At 40.4% G+C, this 24,515-nt stretch overlaps 1 protein-coding gene across 1 annotated transcript in view; it reads right to left on the minus strand.

The window, feature by feature from the left end:
• Positions 1–2,006: 2,006 nt before the first annotated feature.
• CACNG8 (calcium voltage-gated channel auxiliary subunit gamma 8) overlaps positions 2,007–24,515 on the minus strand; it is a 124,942-nt gene continuing 102,433 nt past the window's right edge. Inside the window, exons 4-5 of the mRNA XM_040325668.1 lie at positions 8,949–9,089; positions 2,007–3,847 (exon numbers count right to left, since the gene is read on the minus strand). Coding sequence (XP_040181602.1) covers positions 3,267–3,847; positions 8,949–9,089 — 722 coding nt within the window. The 3' untranslated portion in view covers positions 2,007–3,266. The remainder of the gene's footprint in view (positions 3,848–8,948; positions 9,090–24,515) is intronic.

A 24,515-nucleotide genomic window follows, 5' to 3' on the forward strand; every position in this document is an offset into this window, starting at 1 on the left:
ATTCCTTGATCCTGTTTCATTCACAGAAGGTAAAGTGTGGTTTGTATGAGTGGAGAAGCTAGGCGGAAAGGGCGGGCATTGTCAAGTACCCTTGATGAGTGCCTGTCACAGCTCTGTTGGTGCTAACATCCTTGCTGCACTGGAAGATTAGAGATGGTGGGGGGTCAATGGAGAAAGATTTTGGGTTATAGAGGGCACAGCAGTACAAGGGACACACCCTACTGACTGTAAGTAATGGCCCTTGTGCTGATTTTTTTTTTTATTTCTGATTAAACTTAGGTTTTAACTAAGTTAACTAGAGGTATTTGTGGTCTTGTCACAACTGACATAATATGGGCAGTACAATCTGATGTTTGTTAATATAGATTATAGAACTGTACCATGCAGAATGCTTATGAAATATTTTGCATTCTAGAAGCATAAGTGGATTTCTAACTTATGACACCCATTGGACATGTATAATTATGTATATGTACAATTGGAACTACTCTTTGTGATACAAGTCTGGGATTCCAGTGCCAGCATTTCATTTATAGGGGATGATCATTTTCCTGAGTGTATTATCTGTGCATGTGTAAATAGAGAGTCTCTATTGTCCTGCATGAATATGCCTATTTGCCAACACACTAATATCCCTGCATGCTGGTGGATATAGTATTTAAAAAAAAGATATGCATCGCTAAAAACCTCAGTCTGAAATTACCATCTGACTGTTCACAATGTTCTCATCATTTTACCTCCTTAAAAATAAGTCACTGGAGCCAAGCTGCTTCACAAAATATATTGAAATTAACTCTTAAGTCTGCCTATGCACATTGTTACAGGTACTGGTGTTTTTGGATGCTTTAAGACTGTACCCTTTTACAGTGAAGTTCTTTGACTTACAGCAGACACATATCGTATACCCGCAACACAAAGACCCTGAACACCAGCCTTAGATTAAAAAAAGTAGACTGTAGAGCCAAGCTTCCATGAGAGCCAGATCATTGCTTTGTATTTACACTGGTTCTCTCAAAGCTGACTGAACACAGTACTTCAGTTACACTAGTCAGCAACATAGACATTTATAGGTGTCTCATACTTAAGCTCATAGAAAAACTAATGGGCAGTCCATGAAAGTCTATGCAGAGACATCCAGTGCAAACACCACAGGTCTGCTGGCTGTTGGAATGGGAGCTCTGGTCTTAGAATCTCTTTTTTGTATTACCTTAAATTTTTAGAAAGGACATTGGGAGAATTTAGTACTGTATTTCTATATTTATAATTGCCTTGTGCGCTATAATTATTATCTTGACATAGGCTAAGGTAAGTTTGAAATTTCAGCTAGAATATGAAACTATAAGGGTTGGGGACAGATACATTCGAACATTATTAGGAAGTATTAGTTAAGTTTTCTCTGGAAGGTCATTGGAAAGTACCTGAGACCCACAATTAAGTTCTCGCCATTATTAAAACTGATATGTATCTCAAAGTATCAAAGGTTCCCTACTGAAGATGTTTAGATAAAGACTGTAGTGTGCACAGATGAAATGGAGATGCAAAGGAAAGAAAGTGGTAAAACATCACAGTCCAGGTTCTTTGAATAAACCCCAACTAAATGTTTTCTAACATTGGTTGCGTGGAAGCTATTCATCAAAGATGAACAGAGATTAGTGCAGCATTAATATGAATGTATATGAAAAAACTTGTCACTTGTCTTACAAATGCATGTTTAGGTCAACCATCACAGTTTGCTGATTTATTATTATCATATTTATAATAGTAGGAAACGCCCACCAGCTCCCTATATAGATAAGGGATTCTTAAGGCCCGTACGCACAATCGGATTTTCCAACAATAATTGTGTGATGGCAGGCTGTTGTCAGGAAATCCGACCGTTTGCATGCTCCATCGGACAATTGTCGGATTTTTCGCCAGCAAACATTGGATAGCATGCTTTAAATTCAATTAAATAATGTAATTAAAAAGTACAAACACGCATGCTCAGAAGCAATGCTAACCATAACACAACATTAGCAGAAGTTGCCCAAAGGGTGGCGCTAAAGAGCTGAAAAACAAGTTTTGTGTCTGTTGCCTGTCAATTCTTTGCCGTTTGTGTGCAATACAAGTTCACGGCCAATGCCCTTTGGACAAAAGTCCTAAGCTTTGTCCACGGAAAATCCGATTGTGTGTACCAGGCTTAAGAATGATATCTCTACACCATCTCAACAGGAGAAGTAAATTCCATTGAAAGTGGAAAAGAAGCAGAACCAGTAATTCCAGCAGAGAGATATTGATGCTGAAGACCCAAAGAAATTTAAATAACCGGTAGTAATAAAAAATGAACAATTGAGCCCGGCATTGCATACTAGGAGCTGTTACATTGAAATCTGCCACTAGCGTCTCTAAAACTTCTTTAACTTAAAAAGTGGAAACTTGTACAGGGCTGAGCAAACTCCTTACCCATATGACTTTGATTTGGCCACTTTGATTTGGCCAGCATTGCATTGCGGGAGGCAGGGAGGCTGTGTATGTGAGCCCTATACCTGGAGGTACAGGGTATAGGTGGGGGCTCTGAATGCAAAACCAAGCTACGGGGGACAAGGCAGATGTTACAACTGACACTTTATGGTTCCTTCTGTGTAGTGGAATGCTTATGTCTTCAAGAAGCTAGTGAATGTTTTAACATAAAATGAAAGATGTATGAGAACTGACCCTTTCATTTAGAGCTGTCAAGATATGAATATCGTTCATAAATTTAAACGATAGCCTTTCTTTCCCATTCATTTCTTTCACAGTATTCATTTACAGTGGAATGACGGTTTCAATTTACATTTAGAATTTGATTTTAAACATGAAACTGCTTTGTATTCTTATGATTATATTGTCAGAGAAACTACGGCTCAAGAGCAATGTAGTCCTAAGCATGTGAAATAACAAATGGTTGGATAATCCTTACCTTATCTTAGAAGAGAACAGCTTATCAGCAACCTAAAATGTACAATATCTCTTAAGTATATATGTGTGTTTATATATATATATATATTTATATATAATATATTTTTTTTATCAAAACACTATAATGCAGTTTTCAGAACATTTACCATTTGGTTCCAAAATTTCTTTCACTAGAACAGAGGGTTGGACTCCTGACACCTCTGTACCAGAAATTGGCAGCTACATGGCATAAAATGGCTCCTATCTCCATCCTAAAACGTACACCCTATCACACGCATTGCACATTCACTCACACACGCTCACTTAGAAGACCTTAGGCTTGGAACCACCTACACAGGTGTGGTTTTCCTGTTTAGAGTGTTGGTGTTTGAACCGTCCTTGCCCAGGGTGCCAGTGTTTGAGGCTGGTCCTGTAACGGTGACGGTGACCCCTGGTTCCTTAGGGAAGCAGTTGTGAAGCTGTAGAAAACTGTGATCTCCGCGCTCTGTATTATATAAGCTGCTAACATTAGCCTTGGAGGTATCTCTTGACAAGGTGTACATGGAGATGTCAGTTGAAGGTATCCCTTTGACTCCAACAGGGGAAGTGTCCCTCGATTGAGAAGGTTCAGTGGAGCGTGAACTTGATCTAGAACGTCGGCGATATCGAAAGCGGTAACTTGGTAAGCGTAGAATGGCAGAGGGGTTTTTGATCAGCTCAGTACGTGATTTACAATGGGCCTCTCTGTTCTTTTCAATGTAGATGTTGACCGCAAGGACCCCAATCATTTCAGCAATAATAAAAGAAAGTCCACCAAAATAAAAGGACCAACCATATGAATAATGACTTTTCTTCTCATCATCTCTCTTGGTTCCAGGATCTCCGGCATTGGCAGATATGTAAACAATTACACCAATAATGTTGCTTAGTCCTGTCATTAAATGTGAAAGAGAAATTATCAGACAATTAGACATATTTTGCTTTTTGAAATAAAAAACACATTTAAAAGTCAGTACAACATTTAAAGGGACTTTTTCAGTCATGTGTGAAAACTGGTGTTCTTGACCTCATTATTATGATAGCATAGTAGTTCTCAGCATAGTGCTTTGGTGTCAAAAACATGTCAAAATTAAACAGCTTTTAAAAATAACCCTGAGCTGTAATCTAATCCTTTATCTGACTCCTATGCCCCGTACACACGATCAGAAATTTAGACAGCAAAAGTCCGATGTGAGCTTTTGAACGGAAATTCCGACCGTGTGTATGCTCCATCGGACATTTTCTGTCGGAATTTCCACCAACAAAAGATTGAGAGCTGGTTCTCAATTAAAATCCGATCGTCTGTAGCAATTCCGACAGGCAAAATTCTGAAGCATGCTCGGAAACAATTTGACGCATGCTCGAAAGCATTTAACTTAGTTTGTCACAGCATTCTTGACGGACGAAAGTTCAGAGAACTTTTGTGTGACTGTGTGTATGCAAGCCAAGTTTGAGCGGAATTCCATCGGAAAAACCATCCAAGGTTTTTCGACGGAAAAAAATGATCGTGTGTACGCGGCATTACACTTAACCCTCACATGGGCCTGAACTGCATTGCTTAGACTAGTCCCTAAAATTAAGGAAATATATAGTGTTTTTTATGTATTTTCATTTTCATTTCTCATAATCGGAAATTAAAAAATATGGTGGTAAATATGAAATATTGCATATAAATATATAGAGGTTGAAATACTTAAGGCAAATATACTGTGCACTGCAAGTGCAGTTGCGCTTGATCTGAGGGTAAGCTCTGAGAGGAAGCTAATTCTATGATCCAATCATGTGCAAGCAAAAATGCTGTTTTTATTTTCCTTGCATGTGATTGGATATTCTTTAAAAAGTATATTTGCCTTTAATAAATCAACCCCACATTTCCTTAGTTCTTGCTAGCAAGTAGAGCTATAGGTTCTTCAATTTTTTCAAGTGTCTTATTTCATCTTGTTATAAAAAGCTTATTGTTTACAGAGTTCAATAGCTCAAGATTATATTTTTACAGACAGATTGATATGTCAGGGCAGTGACGTATCACCTTGCCTCACTTCCTCTATATAGCTCTGTTCAAATATTAATTCAGATTTAGTGTAATAGACATTTATCACTGACCGCTCTTTAAAAAAAAACATAAATAAATAAATTGGTCCCAAACAAATATACTTTTAACCAGCTCCTTAAACCTAAACTCCAGGCAAACAAACAGTTAACTACACAAAGAAAATTAATGTAGAAGGGTACTTTAACCTGCCAAATAATTTGTATTTCTGTTCATTATTCAAGAGATTTACAAAAACCTGCCACACATCGTAGCTAGTATGGAGACCAGACATTGTAGTTAAGTAATACAAATAGATTTTCTTCACCTGCCCCCAGCCTCTGACTAGACAGTGAAGGAGAAGCAGAAAATGGATGAGCTAATTTTTCTGTCACTGGGCTCTCTCCTCCTGTCAGTTGGTTTATAGTTGGCACATGGACACTGCAACACAACTGATTGGCTTTTGTTGCTGATTTTCCCTCTTCCTGTCTGAGTCATGTTGTACAAGTACAAGGGATTGCAAGAGGCTGGTGCCAATCAAGTTTAGATATTTACATGAGTTGCTTTTAAAATGGTGGCCCTATCAGTAGCACAATTTCTCTACCCCAGCACTCTATTTTGCCTGGAACGTCTGGTAAAGGAGCAGCATGTGACTTACTTTTATCCTAGTGCTTGGTGTTGGTGCATGGTGATTGCTCAGAGCCTGAGGCCTCTTACACACGACCGAGGAACTCGACGGGCGAAACACATCGTTTTGCTCGTCAAGTTCCTTGTTAGGCTGTCGAGGAATTCGGCGTGCCAATTTTCTCCATTCCCGTTGAGGAAAAAGAGAACATGCTCTCTTTTTGGCTCGACGAGTTCCTCGACAGTTTCCTCATCGAAAAATGTACACACGACCGGTTTTCTCGGCAAAAAAAAAAAAAAACAGCAAGTTTCTTGCTGGTTTTTGCCGAGAAACTTGGTCGTGTGTACGAGGCCTCAGGCTCAGGATCAGTATCATGCAGGTGCAAAAGAAGAGTTACAATCTTCAGACGGAGCAAGAGGAAAGAAAAGAGAAGGTATGTACAACTGGTGTGGTGAACATTAAAGTGAACCTGTTACTTCTCCCTGCTTGGCAATAATCCAGCTCACTAAAATCTCATATAAGGTTTAATATGTCAATGTAATCTCAATTATTTTTAAATATGCAGCTTTCATTAACATTACATCTAGTGATGCTACCATGAAGATCCTTGTTTGTCCTTGGGGTTGATTTACTAAAACCGGAGAGTGGAAAATCTGGTGCAGCTCTGCATAGAAACCAATCAGCTTCCAGGTTTTCTTGTGAAAGCTAAATTGAACTGAAGTTAGAAGCTGATTGGCTACCAAGAAGAGCTGAACCAGATTTTGAACTCTCCAGTTTTAGTAAATTAACCACAATGTGTCTGAAAGAGGCTAAAGTTATTCAGCTGCACTGAGATGTAACAAGAGAAAAACAGATGAAAAGCATGTTAATTAGAGAAAAAAAAACATGGCAGATGTTTATGGCATATAGTGCGTTGGGAAAACTACATTTCATTCAGATTAATTTGAGATCTACTTTAACTGAACCCTTACAATAAGCCCTTAATATTTAACTGGAACCTCAAAACATTGTGTATGACTTAGCATTTTGACTTTCTATAAACTCTGGGCCAGATTCACAAAAGGGATACGACGGCGTATCTCCTGATACACCGTCGTATCTCTGTTTCTATCTATGCGACTGATTCATAGAATCAGTTACGCATAGATATCCCTAAGATCCAACAGGTGTAATTGTTTTACACTGTCGGATCTTAGGATGCAGTACCGCAGCCACCGCTGGGGGGAGTTTGCGTCGTAAACCAGCGTCGGGTATGCAAATTAGGAGTTACGGCGGATCCCCGACGGATTTTCGCGTTCGCTACGTCGCCGCTAGTCTAGTTTCCCGTTGCAAAGTTAGTCGTCGTTTTAGGTGCCCTAACTTTAGTCAGCAAACGTATTGCTGTCTAAAGTATGGCCGTCGTTCCTGCGTCGAAATGTAAAAATGCATGTTGTTTGCGTAAGCCGTCTGGGAATACGGAAGTACGCTACGCGCGTCGCCGTTCGAAAAAATTACGTCACGGCGCGCAAAGCACAACGGGAATTGCGCAACTGAGCATGCGCAGTAGGTCCGGCGCGGGAGCGCGCCTAATTTAAATGGCACACGCCCATTTGAATTGGCCCGCCTTGCGTCGGAGACCGCCGGCCTAGTTTTCATCGCAAGTGCTCTGTGAATCAGGCACTTGCGATGAAAACTTGCGGCGGTGTAACGTATCTACGATACGTTACGCCGCCGCAGTTCTATGTGAATCTGGCCCTCTATCCCTAACCATTAACTTTAAAATGTATGTAAATCCAAAATGTTTTTCATTTTAGTTTTGGATAGAGTATGGATGTGTTATAACCCCTTTCAGGTTTTTATTGTGGTCTGTGTACCTGCTGGCGAGATTTTTCATATCTTATTAGGAAAATATTGTATTGCCTTTGGGAATAAAAGTGATGGGAAATCCAATATGTTGGAGCTGTTGTAGAAACAGGAAAAGAGAACAAATCTTTTATTTTCAATAGGGATGAGATGGGAATGGACTTTAACCTCCCTGGCGGTATTCCCGAGCCTGGCTCGGGGTGCAATTTCAGTACTAATAGCGGTAACCCTGAGCCAGACAAGGGATTGCATCGCAGTATCCAGGCAGAGGTTACTTACCTTGTCCCCTGGATCCTGCGATGTCTCCCCGCTGTGTGAGCGAGCTGTCTCCTCGCTCGATTCACACAGTGCCCGAGTGCCGCCGAGCTCCGTTCCCTGCGAAGTTACGACGCACGAGGGAAAAGATTGGCGCCAAATTCAAAAAAGTAAAAACACAGTACACATACAGTATACTGTAATCTTACAGATTCCAGTACTGTATAAAATAATTACACATCCCCTTTGTCCCTAGTGGTCTGTCCAGTGTTCTGCATGTACTTTTATATTATAAATACAGTTTTTTATGCCTGGAAACTGTAGATTGTCCATAGCAACCAAAAAGTGTCCCTTTATGTCAAAAGTGGTTTTAGACCTGCTAGAAAACAGCGATAATAAATTAGAATCACTTGCAGAATTGAGCGATAGCGATTTGTGGAGAAATTCGTCATCAAACACTGAAAGTAACGACAGCGACAATTCTGCAACTGAGCAAATTTCTGTGTTTTTGATTTGATTACATTATTGAATAATTTTTATTATTATTATATTATTATTTGTTATAATTATTTATAGTTATTTATTATATTATAATTTATGATTTTGTGTTTCAAACTTTATCATACTCGGGATGTCTACTAGACTCTTGTTTGGACAGATTTAAGTGAGTTATTCCTAAGAATTACAGGCCTACAATATAAAACGTCAACTTTCCATGCAAAACAATTGTACCGTTTTCAGCACCAAAAATCTGAAAGAATCATACCGCCAGGAAGGTTAATCAAGATGGTGTATTTTTTTATGTCATCATTCTCCACCCAATACTTTTTATATGTTGCCCTTCACTTTCACAAACTTTAGAGTTATTCTAAAATACATACTGTATGGACATAAATCTTTAAATTAAAAAGGCAGAACACAATTGTCAGTCATACACATGTGAATAATTGATTTTGAAATTTGGAACTAAAACACTGTAGCAGGAAAAAAAAAGCCTCATAGACAATGTTCTGTATGTCAATTCAATGTGATAGACTAGCCAATATATACAGTTTTATACAGTTCCATCCATCAGAAACATTCCCCATCAAGAGGTACAGATATAACCACAAAAATTTGCTATAACGTATACTGTAAGCTCTAATGAAGTTCACGTTAAAAAAAAAAAAACATTTGAGAACAATCAAGATTGATATTTTTGCAGGAGTTTTTCTTTAATGATCTCAAAAAAAAAATTCTTACCCGCAGCAACAAATAGAATTCCAGCTCCTAGGATGATGTTGCGCTTGGATTTGTAAACACGACTGGCAGCAACACAAAGGCCCCCAAGTAGCAGGAGCATGGCACTAAGGATAGGGAAGATGCTTGAGGCACGAACCACACCTGGGAATCAAAATAAATGGAAAAAGAGATGACTTGATAACAGTCTATAGGTATCAGCTGGTTTAAATTCTTTGCTACATAGAATGAATAAAACTAAAATTTTTGTTGGAAATGCCCAAATTTATTCTAGAAGCACGGCCTTTGAAACATTTTAAAGCAATAGCAGACAAGTACAGTTATTTAATAAAATGTGAGCCATCACATTGCCTCTATGACCTTGGAGGACCGGAGCGATGTCATGACGTCACTTCTGGTCGAGAGCAGAAGCAAACAATATTTTTTTTTTAATAAAGCAAAAGATCACCTTTTTTTTTTTTTGATCTTTTGCTTTTAAAGGTAAAGAAGAGATTTGGGGTCTTTTTGACCCCAGATCTCTCTATAAAGAGGACATGTCATCCTTATTTATATTACAAGGAATGTTTACATAAATAAGAAAAAAAAATGAAAGCGCCCCCATCCCTCCGTGGTGACGCACAGAAGCGAATGCATACCTGTTGTGAGGTATCACCGCAATTGTTAGACCAAGAGCAATATCTCACTAGACCTCCTCAGTAACTCTAAACAGGTAACCTGTAAAAAAAATAAAAGCGTCGCCTATGGATATTTTTAAGTAACATACTTTTTTGCCATTCCATGAGCGTGCGCAATTTTAAAGCGTGACATTTTAAAAAATAATTGGGGTATATATTGTTTTTAAGAAATTAATTAAAGAGTGTTTTTTTTTCCAAAATATTTGCGTTTGAAAAAGTGCTGCACAAATACTGTGTAAGATACAAAATTGCAACAATCGCCAATTTATTCCCCGGGGTCTCTGCTAAAAATATATATATAATGTTAGGGAGTTATAAGTAATTTTTTAGCAAAAAATACAGGTTTAAACTTATAAAAAAAAGTGCCAGAAAAGGTCTGGTTAAGAACCAAACAAAAAGAACTGTTAATTACACCTACCAGTATCAAAATGTTGATCAAAATAATAGGAAGACAAAAAAGTCAAGATATTTTCCATGGGGCTGATTTACTAAAGGCAAATAGTGCAAAAAAAAAAGTGTTGTAGGGATGATCGTGCATCGATGTCCAGAAAAGCCAAATGCTTTATTGTTACAATTCAAAATATGGAGACAATATCACAGCATAAACACAAGAATAGAACCTGTTAACCAATTCAGCCCCAGAAGATTTGGCTGCCCTATGACCGGGCCAATTTTTGCTATACGGCACTGCGTCGCTTTAACTGACAATTGCACAGTTGTGTGATGTTGTACCCAAACAAAATTGTTTCCCACAAATAGAGCTGTCTTTTGGTGGTATTTGATCACCTCTGCGATTTTTATTTTTTGCGCTTTAAACAAAAAAAGAGCAACAATTTTGAAAACGTTTTGCTATAGTAAATATCCCAATAAAAAAAAACAACAATTTTTTTCCTCAGTTTAGGCCGAGATGTTTTCTTCTACAAAAAATCGCAATAAGCGTATATTGATTGGTTATGGGAAAGATTTATAGCATTTATATGGCATTTTTTTTGTTTTGTTTTCTAGTAATGTCAGTGATCTGCGGTATTGCGATGTTGTGGCGGACAGGTCGGACACTTTTGACACATTTTTGGGACCACTGACATCTACAGAGCAATCAGTGTTGTAAATATGCTCTTATTACTATGTAAATGTCACTGGCAGGGAAGGGGTTAACACGAGGGGGCGATCAAGGGGTTAACTGTGTTCCCTATTTTGTGTTCTAACTGTGGGGGGATGGGGACTGACTATAGGAGATGACAGATCGTGTTTTCTACTTTGTAGAAAGACACAGTCTGTGGCGCGTGGCCGGTGGTGATCGCGCCTGCCAGCCACACGTATCGAATTCCCTCCTGTGCAGGGGGAGCGTGTGCGCCTCCAGCGGCACTCGCTCCCCCTCTGGTGGCTCTCCTGGGCGAAGCTGTATATATACAGGATTTCGCCCAGGAGAGACATTCTGCTGCAGTATATCTGCGTGAGCCGGTCGGGAACAGGTTAATGTGCTTCATTGTTGAATATCACCACACACCTTAATGGGTTAAAACTGCATGCATACTATAGGATAAGCAACACCTAGAAATATACATATATACTACACAGTATCGTGTCATATTTGCAGAAATATAAAAAAAAAGAAATGTGCAATAAAACAAGGGGTGAGATTCACTGGTCTACAAGAGGGATTAGCATCAAATCAATCATAGCAGTGGGTCAAATCCAACTCAAAATGTAATCCACCAGGAATCCTGGTCCGCAAATGCCTAGACAAATTATCAGTTGCCTAGCTCTTTACAGCAGTTAAATCCCTCCATGACACTGATTAAAATATTGAGCTACATTAGTAGAGTAATGTTGTTATATACTGTAATGGTGATTGTGTAAGCGATCCCTTAGCCTTTTTGTAGTTCTTCCAAAATATTGGATGGAACAAATTTTGGAACAAATTTGACAGGTAATGACATGATGTATTGTATTTTGCAATTCAAAAATGGGTTAGAACGTGTGGACTGACCTGGAGCAGTGTAACTCTTGAAGGATGTTCACTTTCTAAAGGAATTTTCTCTTATCTTAGGGAATGAGATGACGCTTTGTTGACTTCCATCATCCAATCATGTGCAAGTGTAGCACACTGCCCACTGGTGCATGGAACAGGATGTCATATGAAATGCTGCAGCCCCTCATAAACACAGTTTATGCAAGTGAGTGGAGGGGTGGCCGTGCATGGGAGGAGGAAAAGGAGGGAGCTGACTAGAGGACATTTTGGCAGGGCTGAGGTTGCAGCCACAATGAGCTGGAGGAGATAATCACTCACCACCCAAGGGTACAGGGGACACTGTGACTGTCTGCTGTGCAGTCTGGGAGAGGCTGCTGGGAACCACCTGGAACTGAGGGATGTATTACCCAGGAGACAGCCTCTATCAAGCCAAGTACTGGATGGAACTACAAATCCCAAGAGAACAGAAAAGAGGAGGAAAATGAAAGTGAAGCCCGGGGCTTGGGCAGTCTCATGTGTAAAGTGAGAGGTGACTGCTAGAGAGCGCTGCTGAGTTAGTGATGCTGACTGTCGTGAGTGCTCACTGTGGTGTTAGAAAGAGACTATGTTGTCACATCTGCATGGAGGGTACATCTGTTGGAGAGACCCAGCAGCCTTGAGAAAAGAGACATAACCATTTGCATGAGAAGATGTCACCATGGAGAGCAGAAGAATGCTTTATTACAGATGCCATGGTGGTGAGAGGCTATGGGGCCACAACTTTGTTAAGCATTTCGCAGACTGCTTTGTGGTAGGAGGCTGCTGGCCCCAACTTCCTTACCCACTTCTTAAAGGGACAGTGTCGCCTTGCCTATGGATACAATTTGGGTATTTACCCTCTGTACCATAGAATCCCCTTAAACTTGAATGCTCCAATTCAGGAACTCTTTTTTTTTTTTTTTTTTTTTTTTTCCCCACGTCAGACTCTGTTCACATATAGCGGAGAGGCTAGCTCACGGTTCGCCCGCCCTTAGCGTCTCTCTTGCGGCTTCGCATCATTCGTGGGTTTTTTTTTTTTTTTTTTTCCTTTTCTTATGATTAAGTTCCTTTCCCTTTTTTTTTTTTTTTTTTTTTTTGCCATTACAGGTTTGACATTTTTAAACTATTAATTAATCTTTCCCCGCTTAACAAGTCTGACTGCATTCCTTGCTAGTATAACATAATTAGTCCCAACCCCTTTTTTTTTTTTTTTTTCCCCCCTCCTTCCCCCCCCAGATCTGTGTGCCATGTAATCTTCTTTATAATTTCTCAGCTATCTGCTTCTATCATTCCCTGGGCGAACTTTTCTGAGGATTTGAATACTTTCCATTTTTCCCAAACCACCCTGTATTTGTCCTCTTCTCCTGTCTCTCTGCAGGCAAGATACTCCATCTCTTCTATATATTCCACCCTTTCTATCCACTCTTTAATTGATGGCCTCTTTGGATGTAGCCAATTTTTTGGGATCAGAGCCTTAGCTGCATTTAATAAAACTGGGACCAGAGTTGTTCCATATTGTTTTTTTGTTTTTTCTGTTCCATGAAACAGACAGGGCAGTGGGCTGCATAGAATCGTCTCCCCTGTTATTTCTTCAATATATTTCAAGATTTCTTTCCAATATTCCTGGATTCTCGGGCAGTCCCACCATATATGTAGAGTTGTTCCTTTTTGTTTACAGTTTCTCCAGCATAGCTCTGAATTTCTTGGATGAATCTTACTCATTCTTGATGGGGTCAGGTGCCATCGCACCATACATTTATAGTTTGCTTCTATGGTGGTAATGTCCGCGGCATGATTGTATACTGCACCTATCATTTGTGTTTTATCAATTTTTTTACCGATATCGCTTTCCCATTTTTCTAAGAAAGGCAGTGTGTCTTGAATCTCAAGTTCTGTTAGTATCCCATATGCCTTTGATATTCCGTGTGTCAGGGGCTTATCCATGCTGCATATTTTTTCTATTGGGTATAGTGTCTTATCTTCCCTAATTGGTTGTGGTAGTGTACTCACAAAGTGTTTTAACTGCAAATACTCCCATTCACTCATATTTTGTTCCTTTTCCCCTATTTTTATCTCTTGTCTTAGTTTAATTTTTCCACGTGTAACAATATCCTTTAATTTTTTCTCCCCTAGGTGCTTTCCAAAACGTGTTCCATTTCCTGGTGGAAAAAAATTTGTGCCTGCTAATGGGGTTAATGGAGAGTTATACTCCCATTTTTCCCGTCTAAATATTGTGTCCCATATTCTAAATACGTTCCTTGTTATGTTATGTGTGTTCGTGCTCAATTCCCTCATTTTCGGTGGTATCCATATATTTCTATTTAATTGTGTCCTACTTAATATTTCTTCCATACGTACCCATTTTTTTTTTGTGTATGCGTTTGTCCATTCTACCAACCTTGCTAAGTTTACAGCAAAATAATATCTTTTTATATCGGGGAGCCCCAACCCCCCTCCTTTTTTTTTCATGCTCAGCAATGAATAGCTTAATCTAGCCTTTTTTCCTGCCCATATATATTTCAAGATTACTGTTTTAATTACTTTAAAGAAGCTTTGCGGTATTTTTATTGGGAGCATTTGAAGTTTGTATGTTATCTTCGGTAATATCATCATTTTGAACGCATTAATCTTACCTATCCAGGAGATATGTTTTTTTGCTAGGTTTTTCAGGTCTTGGTTAATGTCGTTGATTAAGGGGACAAAATTGGCCGAGTAGAGTTTTTCAACTGTAGATGTAATTTTTATACCCAGGTACGTTATAGCTTCTTTTTCCCATGTAAATGGAAACTCTTTCTGAAGTTCTTCTGCTTCTTTTTTATCTATCCCTAAATTCAAAATTACTGTTTTAATCGGGTTTATTTTAAAGTTTGAGAGTTCACCGTATCTTTTTATTTCCTTTATGACATTAGGGAGGGAGACTCTCGGTTTGGTCAAGTATAGGAGTATGTCGTCTGCATACGCCGCCACCTTGTGTTCTTCATCTCCCACCCTCACCCCCCCTATCCCCGGGTTTTCCCGGATTTTTGCTAACAACGGTTCCAGGGCTATTACATATAGGAGAGGCGAGAGCGGGCAACCCTGTCTGGTTCCGTTTTCCATGTTGAATACAGACGACATACTCCCATTGACCTTCACCCTTGCCGTCGGGTGACTATACAAGTTCTTCACCCATTTCATGAACCTTGGTCCCAGGCCTATATTTTGTAAGGTTTCCATCATAAACCCCCAGTCGACTCTGTCAAATGCTTTTTCGGCATCTAAGGACATGAGTACGACTGGGGGTTTCTTTTTTTTTTCTTGTTGTAACAGTAACAGGGTCCTTATGCTATTGTCTCTTCCTTCTCTGCCCGCTACAAAGCCCGCCTGATCTGGGTTTATTAATTGCGGCATTAAACTTTTTATCCTAGTTGCTAGTATTTTCGCATATACTTTCAGATCTGCATTTAACAATGCTATTGGTCGATAGCTGGAGCACAACGTTCCATCTTTTCCCGTTTTAGGGATAATAGAAATATTTGCCAATAGAGATTCTTTTCTTATTTCCTCTTCCTCTCCTATTTTGTTAAAATAGTTGCACATCTCTGGGATCAAAAGTTCTTTAAATGTTTTGTAATATTTAATCGGCAAACCATCGGGGCCTGGGCTCTTACCACACGGTGTTTCCCGGAAGGCTCTGTGTACCTCATCTTGAGTTATTGGGGCCTCTAAGGATTCAATGTCGTTTTGGGAAATTTTAGGTAATTTCACTTCTTCTAAGTATTCCCTGATTTTCCTTTTTCTCACCCTTTCTTGCTCTTGGGTTTCATTAGTTCTTATTGAATATAATGAGCTATAAAAAGTCCGGAAGGACTCCGCGATTTCGGACGTCTTATATTTCATAAGGCCGTCTTGGTTTTTTATTTTTTCTATGTAGTTTTTTTTTTTTTTTCTCTAGATATTCTAGCTAAAAGTTTCCCTGGTTTGTTCCCCCATTTATACCTCTCCTTTCTAACATTTTTGAATATGTCTCTTGTTTCAAACTTCATAAGATCTCTAAGCTGGGTCCTCTTTACAACAATTTCTTGGTGTATTTCAATTTCTCCTCTCTCCTTATGCATTTGCTCCAATTCAAATAGCTCAGTTGTTAATTTTTTCATGTTTAATTTTCTTATCTTTTTCTTCCCTGCTCCTATTGAGATTAGTTTCCCTCTGATGTATGCCTTATGGGCCTCCCATACAGTAGCTACCCTTACTTCAGGTGTGTTATTGAGGGTGAAATATTGATCCAAATCCGTTCTCACTATGTTGTTTACCTCTATATCCTCTATAAGTTCTTCGTTTAAATTCCATGATCCTTTTCTTTGCTCTATCTCTTTGAATCTAATTTCCACTATTACAGGAGCATGGTCTGAAATTGTGGTTACCCCTATTGAAGTTTTAACTACCTCTTCCAGTAACTCGTGGTCTACCATTATATAGTCCAGTCTTGAGTATGTTCCGTGCACGGCAGAATAGTAGGTATAGTCCCTTTTATTTGGATGTGTAATCCTCCAAGGATCTATTAAACAGTAGTCATGCATTTTTTTTCTTAATATTCTAAGCTGTTTAATATTTCGCCTCTGGGCCCCGGATGTACTATCTAATTGATAGTCCATTGAGAGGTTGAAGTCTCCTGCTATTATTACATGTCCTGATTTAAAGTCCATTAAGGCGTTCAAGATCCCCCTCAGATATTTATATGGTTGGTTATTTGGGCAATATATATTTGCTAACGTGTATTTTTTTCCTTGGAGTACTCCTTTTAGGAACAGATAACGACCGTCCGGGTCTACCTTCCTATCTTCTACTGTAAAAGAGATATTATTCCCTATTCCTATGGCGACCCCCTTAGCTCTTTTCTTTGGGGAGTCCCCATAATACCAAATGGGAACTGCCCGAGAATACAATCTAACATTAGAATCCAACGTTATGTGTGTCTCTTGCAGAAAAACGATTTCAGCGGAATACCTTTCAATTTCTCTTAATACCATATGCCTTTTTTCAGGGCAACTAAGACCTCTTACATTATATGTTAAAAAATTTATGTTTGTCATATTTTTTTTTTTTTTCCCTTTTCTGTCTTTCTCGGATATATTTGTTCTTTCCTGCTACATGACACACAGATCTGAGTCCCTTTCCCCCCCCCTTCCCAATCCTCCCCTCTCCCTTCCCACCCAAACTCCTCCTCCCCCTCCCTTCTCCCTCCCCCCCTCCCCTCCCCTCGTATCTTGCCCCCTTGTTCTTCATTTGGGGCTTTCTCCCCCCCACCCCCTCCCCCCCTTCCCCCCATTCGATCCCTGACCTTCTGGTCATTTAGAGCTTTTTCTATTTGGCGCTCCTGGCGCTCTTTTGCTCCTCAGGCTGAGGTGGAGTTCTATTTTAGCCCGGTCTCCTATCTCCCTATACTGGGGAACTGGTGAAGAAGCGCTTTCTGGGTCTCCCCCCTCCCCCGTCCCACTCCGATGGCTTAGTTTACTATGTTGACCCTCCCCCTCCCCCTACCCCCCCCCCCCCCCCCCCCCCCCCCCCCCCCCCCCCCCCCCGTTCCCCCCCTCCTCTGTCGATCAACATTAATAATTTTTTGGTATTGGAATGCCCAGATTATGGCAAAATTCTGGTATCTCCTCAATAAACCTCAGTCTTGCCGAAATGCCATTTTTCCTGCCTATTAGGCACGCTGGGAATCCCCAATTATACTGAATATCATGTTCCTGCAGCACTCCTAACAATGGTTTTAAGCTTCTTCTTCGTTTTAACGTCTCTTGTGACAGGTCTTGATAAATTTGAATTTTCTGTTGGTCATATTCTAACGGTGATTTCCCTCTCAATTTTCTCCATAGGTGGTTTTTCTCTTCCCAACTTTCAAAACGTACAATAATGTCCCTTGGGTAGCCCTGTGCTGTCTCCCTGGGCCGTCTTATCCTGTGTGCTCGTTCTATTCTTAGTGGGGAAGTTGTTTCTCTCTCTAGTATTGGATTGCAAATTTTCCTTATTATTTCTGGGAGGTCCTCAGCCTGTGTCGTTTCTGGAACTCCGCGTATTCTTATATTCTTCCTTCTATCCCTGTTTTCTTGATCTTCTAATTTATACGCCTGTTCTCGTTGGTTTATTTTTAATGCTTTTATTTCATCTTCTAGTTTTTTAACTGAGGTTACATTGTATTCGACTTTTTTCTCCACTTCTTCCACTCTTTCCAATATATGCCCCATATTTCTCTCCATTTTTTCCATTTGCGTTTTAAGTGATCTTTCTAGGGCAGCGAACATTCCTTCCATTTCCCTTTTTGTTGGCAAAAGTGTCATATCCTGCGTTTCTTCCTTATTACCCTGTTCAAAGTCTGTTTCTTTGTCTGTTTCTCTATCTTTGTCTGTTCTAATCTCTAAGAGTGACTCTGAGAGTATTTCTGAGTCCACCATGGTATTCGCAGGCCCTTTTTTCTTATCCTTTTTCTTTTCTTTTTCTGCTTGGCCTCCTTTACCAATTGGTGGTTTTTCTATGTGCTGATTATCTCCATTTGTCCCATGGATCACAAATTTACACATCGGGCCTGGGCTTTGACTTAAGCGGGGGACCTTTGGGATTGCCCCTCCTTTCGCTATTTTTCCCCTTGTGGTCATCCTCACCCCTGAGTTGTAACTGCGTCACTTTAGAGAGATTTTATGGGAAGACCGTTTGAACTTGTGGTTGGTGTCTACTGCACAAGACAATACCCTTTGATGTTTCTTATATCTTAATTTATAGTTATAGTATTTCTAATCTTTAGCTTGACTTAGAGCTATTGGGAGCACCCAACTCGTATACTGACCCCCCCTCTCGGTCTCCAGCGCCCGTATACCTCAAGGACCTCCTTCTACGGGTTTTCAGGGCTCTATGGTCTGTTTACTTGCACTGTGTACTACGCTTTTACAGTTATATCTGCAAGGGATTTTTAAACACGTTTTCTGCCGACTCGCCTATATATTGTGAAATACTGAGGTATAACATGGAAAGAGTACAATGTGTGTTGCGTATAGCACCAAACAGTGCCTTTTGATGTTTCCTTTATCACAGTTTAGGGTTGCTATAATTTTTCCGCTCTTTGTCTTTGGCCTTGGATAAGGGTATTCGGAGCCACAAGCAAGTATACTGGCCCCCCTCTTCTCTGCGATTCTGGTGCCCGTCTATTGAATATAGTGCGCCAAAAAAAAAAAAAAAAACAAAAAAAAAAAAAAACAACGTTCCGTATGTCTCGTTTTGCAAAAAAGAGATTTTCACTGTGTTTTTTAATTAACCCCCATGGGAAGAGGGAAAGTGTCAAGAGGGAACCACCGGGGGGACTATAAAGTTACCGACATCTTTACAGACACTTCAAATGACAGTGTTGAGCACATGTCCCTTATGAGCATTATTTCATGCTTTCATGTCAGACCCATCCATTTGTCAATCTCCTCAGAGGGAGGTATCCAATTCATATATTTCTTTTTCTTAGTTCATATTTCTTAAAAGGACATTTGTACATTTGTACTCACCACTTTGATGGATGAAGTGTGCTCATAGAATGTACTCACCAGTCCAATAGTTGTCTGACTAAGAAGTGCTTACGAGCTGCTGCAGTGAGTTTCCAGGTTATTTCTGTACCTACTATTATGGCTTTGGCTTTGGCTTTAATGATGGGGCCAGTGCCTCACTTCGCTGGGCTGCAAGCTATGGAGCGACTGGGCCACCTGATACTGCGTGACTACGTGACGCCCCCTCCCCCCAGGCCCCCTTCCGACGCCGCACGGCACACCTCCGCAGCTCATCCACCCGCCCGCTCCAGCGAACCAGGCAGACCAGGCAGACCAGGGAGACGCAGCACCGGCCGACACAATGCAGCACCGCCGCACCGCCAGCCAGCCTGCAAGCCAGGGAAACCAGGGGAGCCGCCCAGCCCACGCAACAGCCCACCCGCCAGGTTAGCAGTTCGGGGAGACCCGTGCAAGTCCGTTTCGGCCGACCGGCCGGGAGCTACAATCCGGTGGGGGGGAGGAGGGAGGGAGGGGGGGGACTCTTCAGTGGAGGGAGCGGGGGATCCAGCTCACGCTCATATCGGCATCAGTTCGGAGCAGGGCTGGAGAGCAGGCATCCCGTCTAGCTGCTCCTCCACACTGACCGCGCCATCTCTAGACTCCTCCCTCAAATTCAGGAACTCTTAATAGTATGTAGGCAGGTGCAGTCTATTTTCTCCTCTGCAGGTGGTGCTCAACTGCAGTGGCAGTACAGAGGGAGAGAAAGTCAGGAAGAACATGGTTCCTCTATGGTTTCCTGGGACACTAGGGCAGAAATCACGTTGGATACTAACTCTGGTGCCCACAAGAAAAGTGGGGAAAGTGTAGGGATCTACTTATTATCCTGGAAACCTCCCCACTTAGGCTCGGACCTGCCTGGCCGTATTCTTTCCCTCCAGACAGACACTGTATTTTTGGCCAAGACCTGTTCTGCTGCACGCTGTTGTCATCCTTGACTGTTCCCAGTTGGGCTTCCTTCCATTGGGCCTGTTGTGAACTGTTCTAACTATACTCCAGTACAAGTTCTTTCAATTGCATCTGGACTGAGTGTGTGTTATTGCTGCTGCACCCACCTACAAGTACACTTGGGAAGCATTTGAAGAGACTGAAGGACCAATTGCTTCTAGTACCTACCCTTTGGCTAGGGCCTCCCTAGATCCTGGGTTCCAGTGCAGAGATACCTGGTCTTAATATTTTGTTGTATTGTGAAATCTTCACCAGTGTATGGGGCTTAAAAACTGACAGCTCAGGAGGAGTCACTGTGATAACTATCCAATGTCAGTACATTAATCTCCCCTGCTGTTCTATTGTGTTCTGACAAGGGGGCGGCCCCCCCACCAGAACACACCGGTCAGATTGGGAGTGGATAGGCAGACTTTTTTCAGTCATGAACAGCTGGATTCCAGTACAAATAAGCAGAATGTTGACTGGTTTCTATTGAATCGGCCAATGCCACTCCCCTATTCAGGCCCTGTGTATTAGACTTTACTCTGTACCTGTTTATTAGTATTGCTAATTTATGTTGTTTCCTTGTTGGGTGTGTAGCACAAATAAATCCTTCTTCTTTAGCATTGGTGTATTTGGTTAGATTTGGTGTGACATTGCCAAAGGGCTCAGGTCATCCGGAATCAGGAGACCCATACTTCAGTGTTACACCAGCAAAATTTTTTTTTTCCTTACCCATAATTGGGTATTCTTTGCAAAGTGAATTTTCATCACATTCACTAAGCCAAGGGAAAATTCTATGGAACAATTGACAGCTTATTTGTCTTTAGTAAATCAGCCCTAATGAGTGCATGTCCAATATACATTATCTAAAAATCTGTATTTATATAGGCAAAATCATGATGATTTCTATAAACACGATCCCTTTATAGGTCAATGAATCCAACTATGAACAAAACAGTTGGATAGTACACAATATAGACACTATCTTGATTATGGGGACATAATAGGGAATGCATTATGCTATGTATTTTTCACCCTGTAAACTAAAATAATTGGGTCACTAAATAGTTCCCCCCCCCCCCAACTGGCTTCACTAAGCTTTCCCCTAGCACTAAGCCCTGCCCACAGGGATGCATATTCTGCTTTAGAAAAAATTACCATTTTAAAAGTAAACCACTCCATTCCACTATGAATACAAATCAATAGTTTCCACAGTGAGCACAGTTTCATAGTCTGAAACGCATTAGAAATCATGTCAACTAGAACAGAAAAGCAAAGAAAAGGCACACTAAGTGAGACGAGACTGTGCCTTGCTGCTTTTCCTCTCCTCTTGTGTCTTTATAATGCACCCCCTAATGATAATAACAGCTGGCAGTGCCAATGCTGAAGCACTCTCTTGTTGTGCTTCTATGAATATTCTTGATTCTTGCATAGTTTTCTCCATGTCTATTCCGAGAAAAAAACTGATTAGCAGCCATGAAGCAAGATGGGAACCCTGCTCCAAAAGTGCAAGAAAAGTCTAACCTAATCCTGGGGTATCAATGGGCCTGGTAAGTTCCACTCCTTTATAAAAAAAAACAGGAATCAAACTGTCTAAGAGACATGTGTAAGCTGCAATGGGTTCAGCTCACATTTTTATTTGCCATATCAACCATTAAATCAATGAGGTACTGTATATCAATCAACAATGAAAGTCAATAAAAAGCTGGAGTAAGGAGAAAAATAATAATCACTACAGAAAATTACACATGTATTATAACTTAGTGAATTAAGCCTTGTGCCTGAAAACTATGTTGAGCATCCTGTCTTTAAATTTTTAGCACATTAATTGCAACAAATATTGTTTTTTTATATTTGGCTATTGACATTTCTTTAATGATTGAAAGATTGATAAAAAAATCTTGAAATCATCATAAAGAAGCTGTTTATTATTTTTTTAACGGTTTGTTGACCATATAACATACATATATGGTGGCAAGATGGCCATGCTGTGCAGGATCATGTACCTAGTATGTGATTTTGCACTTCCGGGTCTAGGGCGCCACCGGCGACCGGCTACTGATGTGATTATACACAGTGGGAGCTGATCTGCAGGTACCGCGGCCTTAATGATCACTGGCACCCGCCAATTATTAGGTAGAAAACCAGAATGGCGATCTGCCTATGTAAACAAGACAGATCACTGCTCTGTCAGTAGGGAAGACATGGATCCTGTGTTCCTGCAAAGCAGGAACATGAATCCTTGCCTTCCCCAAGTAAAAGCACCTTCCACACAAGCGTATCCACACAAGTACACAAGCACTGGTTAGACACACAGTTAACCCTTTGATCGCCCCTGATGTTAGCCCCTTCCTAGCCAGTGTCATTAGTACAGTGACAGTGCATATTTTTTAACAATGATCACTGTATTATTGTCACTGGTCCCTTAAAAGTGTCAGTTAGTGTCCGATTTGTGTGCTGCAATATCGCAGTCTGGCTATAAGTCGCTGATCGCCGCAATTACTAATAAATAAAATAAAATAAATACAAATTTCATAAATACAGTATATCCCATATTTTTCTATTATTAGCTTTAGATTGTGCCATATCTTGCCATATAATAAATCTAACGTTATAAACTACTCTAGTATGATCTAATTCTTGTTACCATTTGTAACCCTTTTTCCTGTTCTATACCAGGTTGTTTTGTGACATAAATAAAAATATAAAGCCGCGCCCAAATAATTAATGTAACAGGTGGAATTATGTCCAAATAAATGTCTATAACATTCAACAGATGATAAAGTTGGTTAGATCCTATATAACACTGTTCATAGATTGCAGATGGAGACTTCAAGTTGGTTGATATATTGGAATGTGGTTGATCAAAAACTCCAAAACACCAGGTGACATGCATGCAGTCAGTGCCAGCCCTCCACCGTAAATCAAAGCAGCTTACCAGATGGCAAGCCTTTAACACAATTGGCTATAGCCCAGCCACGGCCTTTTAATCCTCAGGACACTTGGTTGGAACACTCCGTCACTTAACAGGATCACAGGCTCAGGTGATTGTGGTAAAGGATTGCGAATCAGCCTCAAATAAGCTCATCAGCGGAGCAACAACGGTCAAACGATCCCCAATGCATAAATCGAAAGATAAAAAAGGAACGCAATAGCGTAATACCGCAGGGTACAAAAATTTAATAGAAGCAGTAATGTACTTACAGCATCTTTGTAAAAGCCGGCCGGCTTGAAGGAGCCCTCCTCCTTGGCGCAGTGACGTCACCACGCCAAGGAGGAGGGCTCCTTCAAGCCGGCCGACTTTTACAAACTTTGTTCGCTACATGCTGTTTTTAACTACTGATGCTGTAAGTACATTACTGCTTCTATAAAATTTTTGTACCCTGCGGTATTACGCTATTGCGTTCCTTTTTTATCTTTCAATTTATGCATTGGGGATCGTTTGACCGTTGTTGCTCCGCTGATGAGCTTATTTGAGGCTGATTCGCAATCCTTTACCACAATCACCTGAGCCTGTGATCCTGTTAAGTGACGGAGTGTTCCAACCAAGTGTCCTGAGGATTAAAAGGCCGTGGCTGGGCTATAGCCAATTGTGTTAAAGGCTTGCCATCTGGTAAGCTGCTTTGATTTACGGTGGAGGGCTGGCACTGACTGCATGCATGTCACCTGGTGTTTTGGAGTTTTTGATCAACCACATTCCAATATATCAACCAACTTGAAGTCTCCATCTGCAATCTATGAACAGTGTTATATAGGATCTAACCAACTTTATCATCTGTTGAATGTTATAGACATTTATTTGGACATAATTCCACCTGTTACATTAATTATTTGGGCGCGGCTTTATATTTTTATTTGCTTTTGTGTATCACACGTTAGCTGCTGCCTGTAGCCTTTTGCTGTGGTAGCGCGGTTTTCCTTTTTTCTTGTTTTGTGACATATATGCTTTGGTTACAGTAACAACACCCTACATGGTGATTGATTTATGAGTGACCATTATATCTAAATGGATGATTTTGTGCTTTTTCATTTTTTTTATGTGTAGCATGGTGGAAAGTGGCAACCTCCACTAAGTAGAACTGCGCTGGTAGGTCTGCCATACAGAGAGATTTTGTCTTATAAAAACTAAATGGGAAAATGTCATTAAGGTACAGTAAGATACTGTTCTGGAAAAATAATGATTGTCCTGGAGAGCCCCTAGAGAGACAAGGCCTATAGAGAAGTATCCGGACCCTCACCTACACAGGGATGACTGTATTCTAGTTTTAAGGAACTAACAGCATGGATCCTTACTTGTCAGTAATATCAATTATACTTCGTAGTAGTTAGTCACATTCAACTGGGCTCGTTTTGTAGTATTGAAGATGTTTTATAGCTTATCAAACCACTTTTCAGTTCCAATGTGTTTCAGGAG

This window comes from Rana temporaria, chromosome 10 (assembly GCF_905171775.1).
Source record: "Rana temporaria chromosome 10, aRanTem1.1, whole genome shotgun sequence".
NCBI classification, from domain to species: domain Eukaryota; kingdom Metazoa; phylum Chordata; class Amphibia; order Anura; family Ranidae; genus Rana; species Rana temporaria.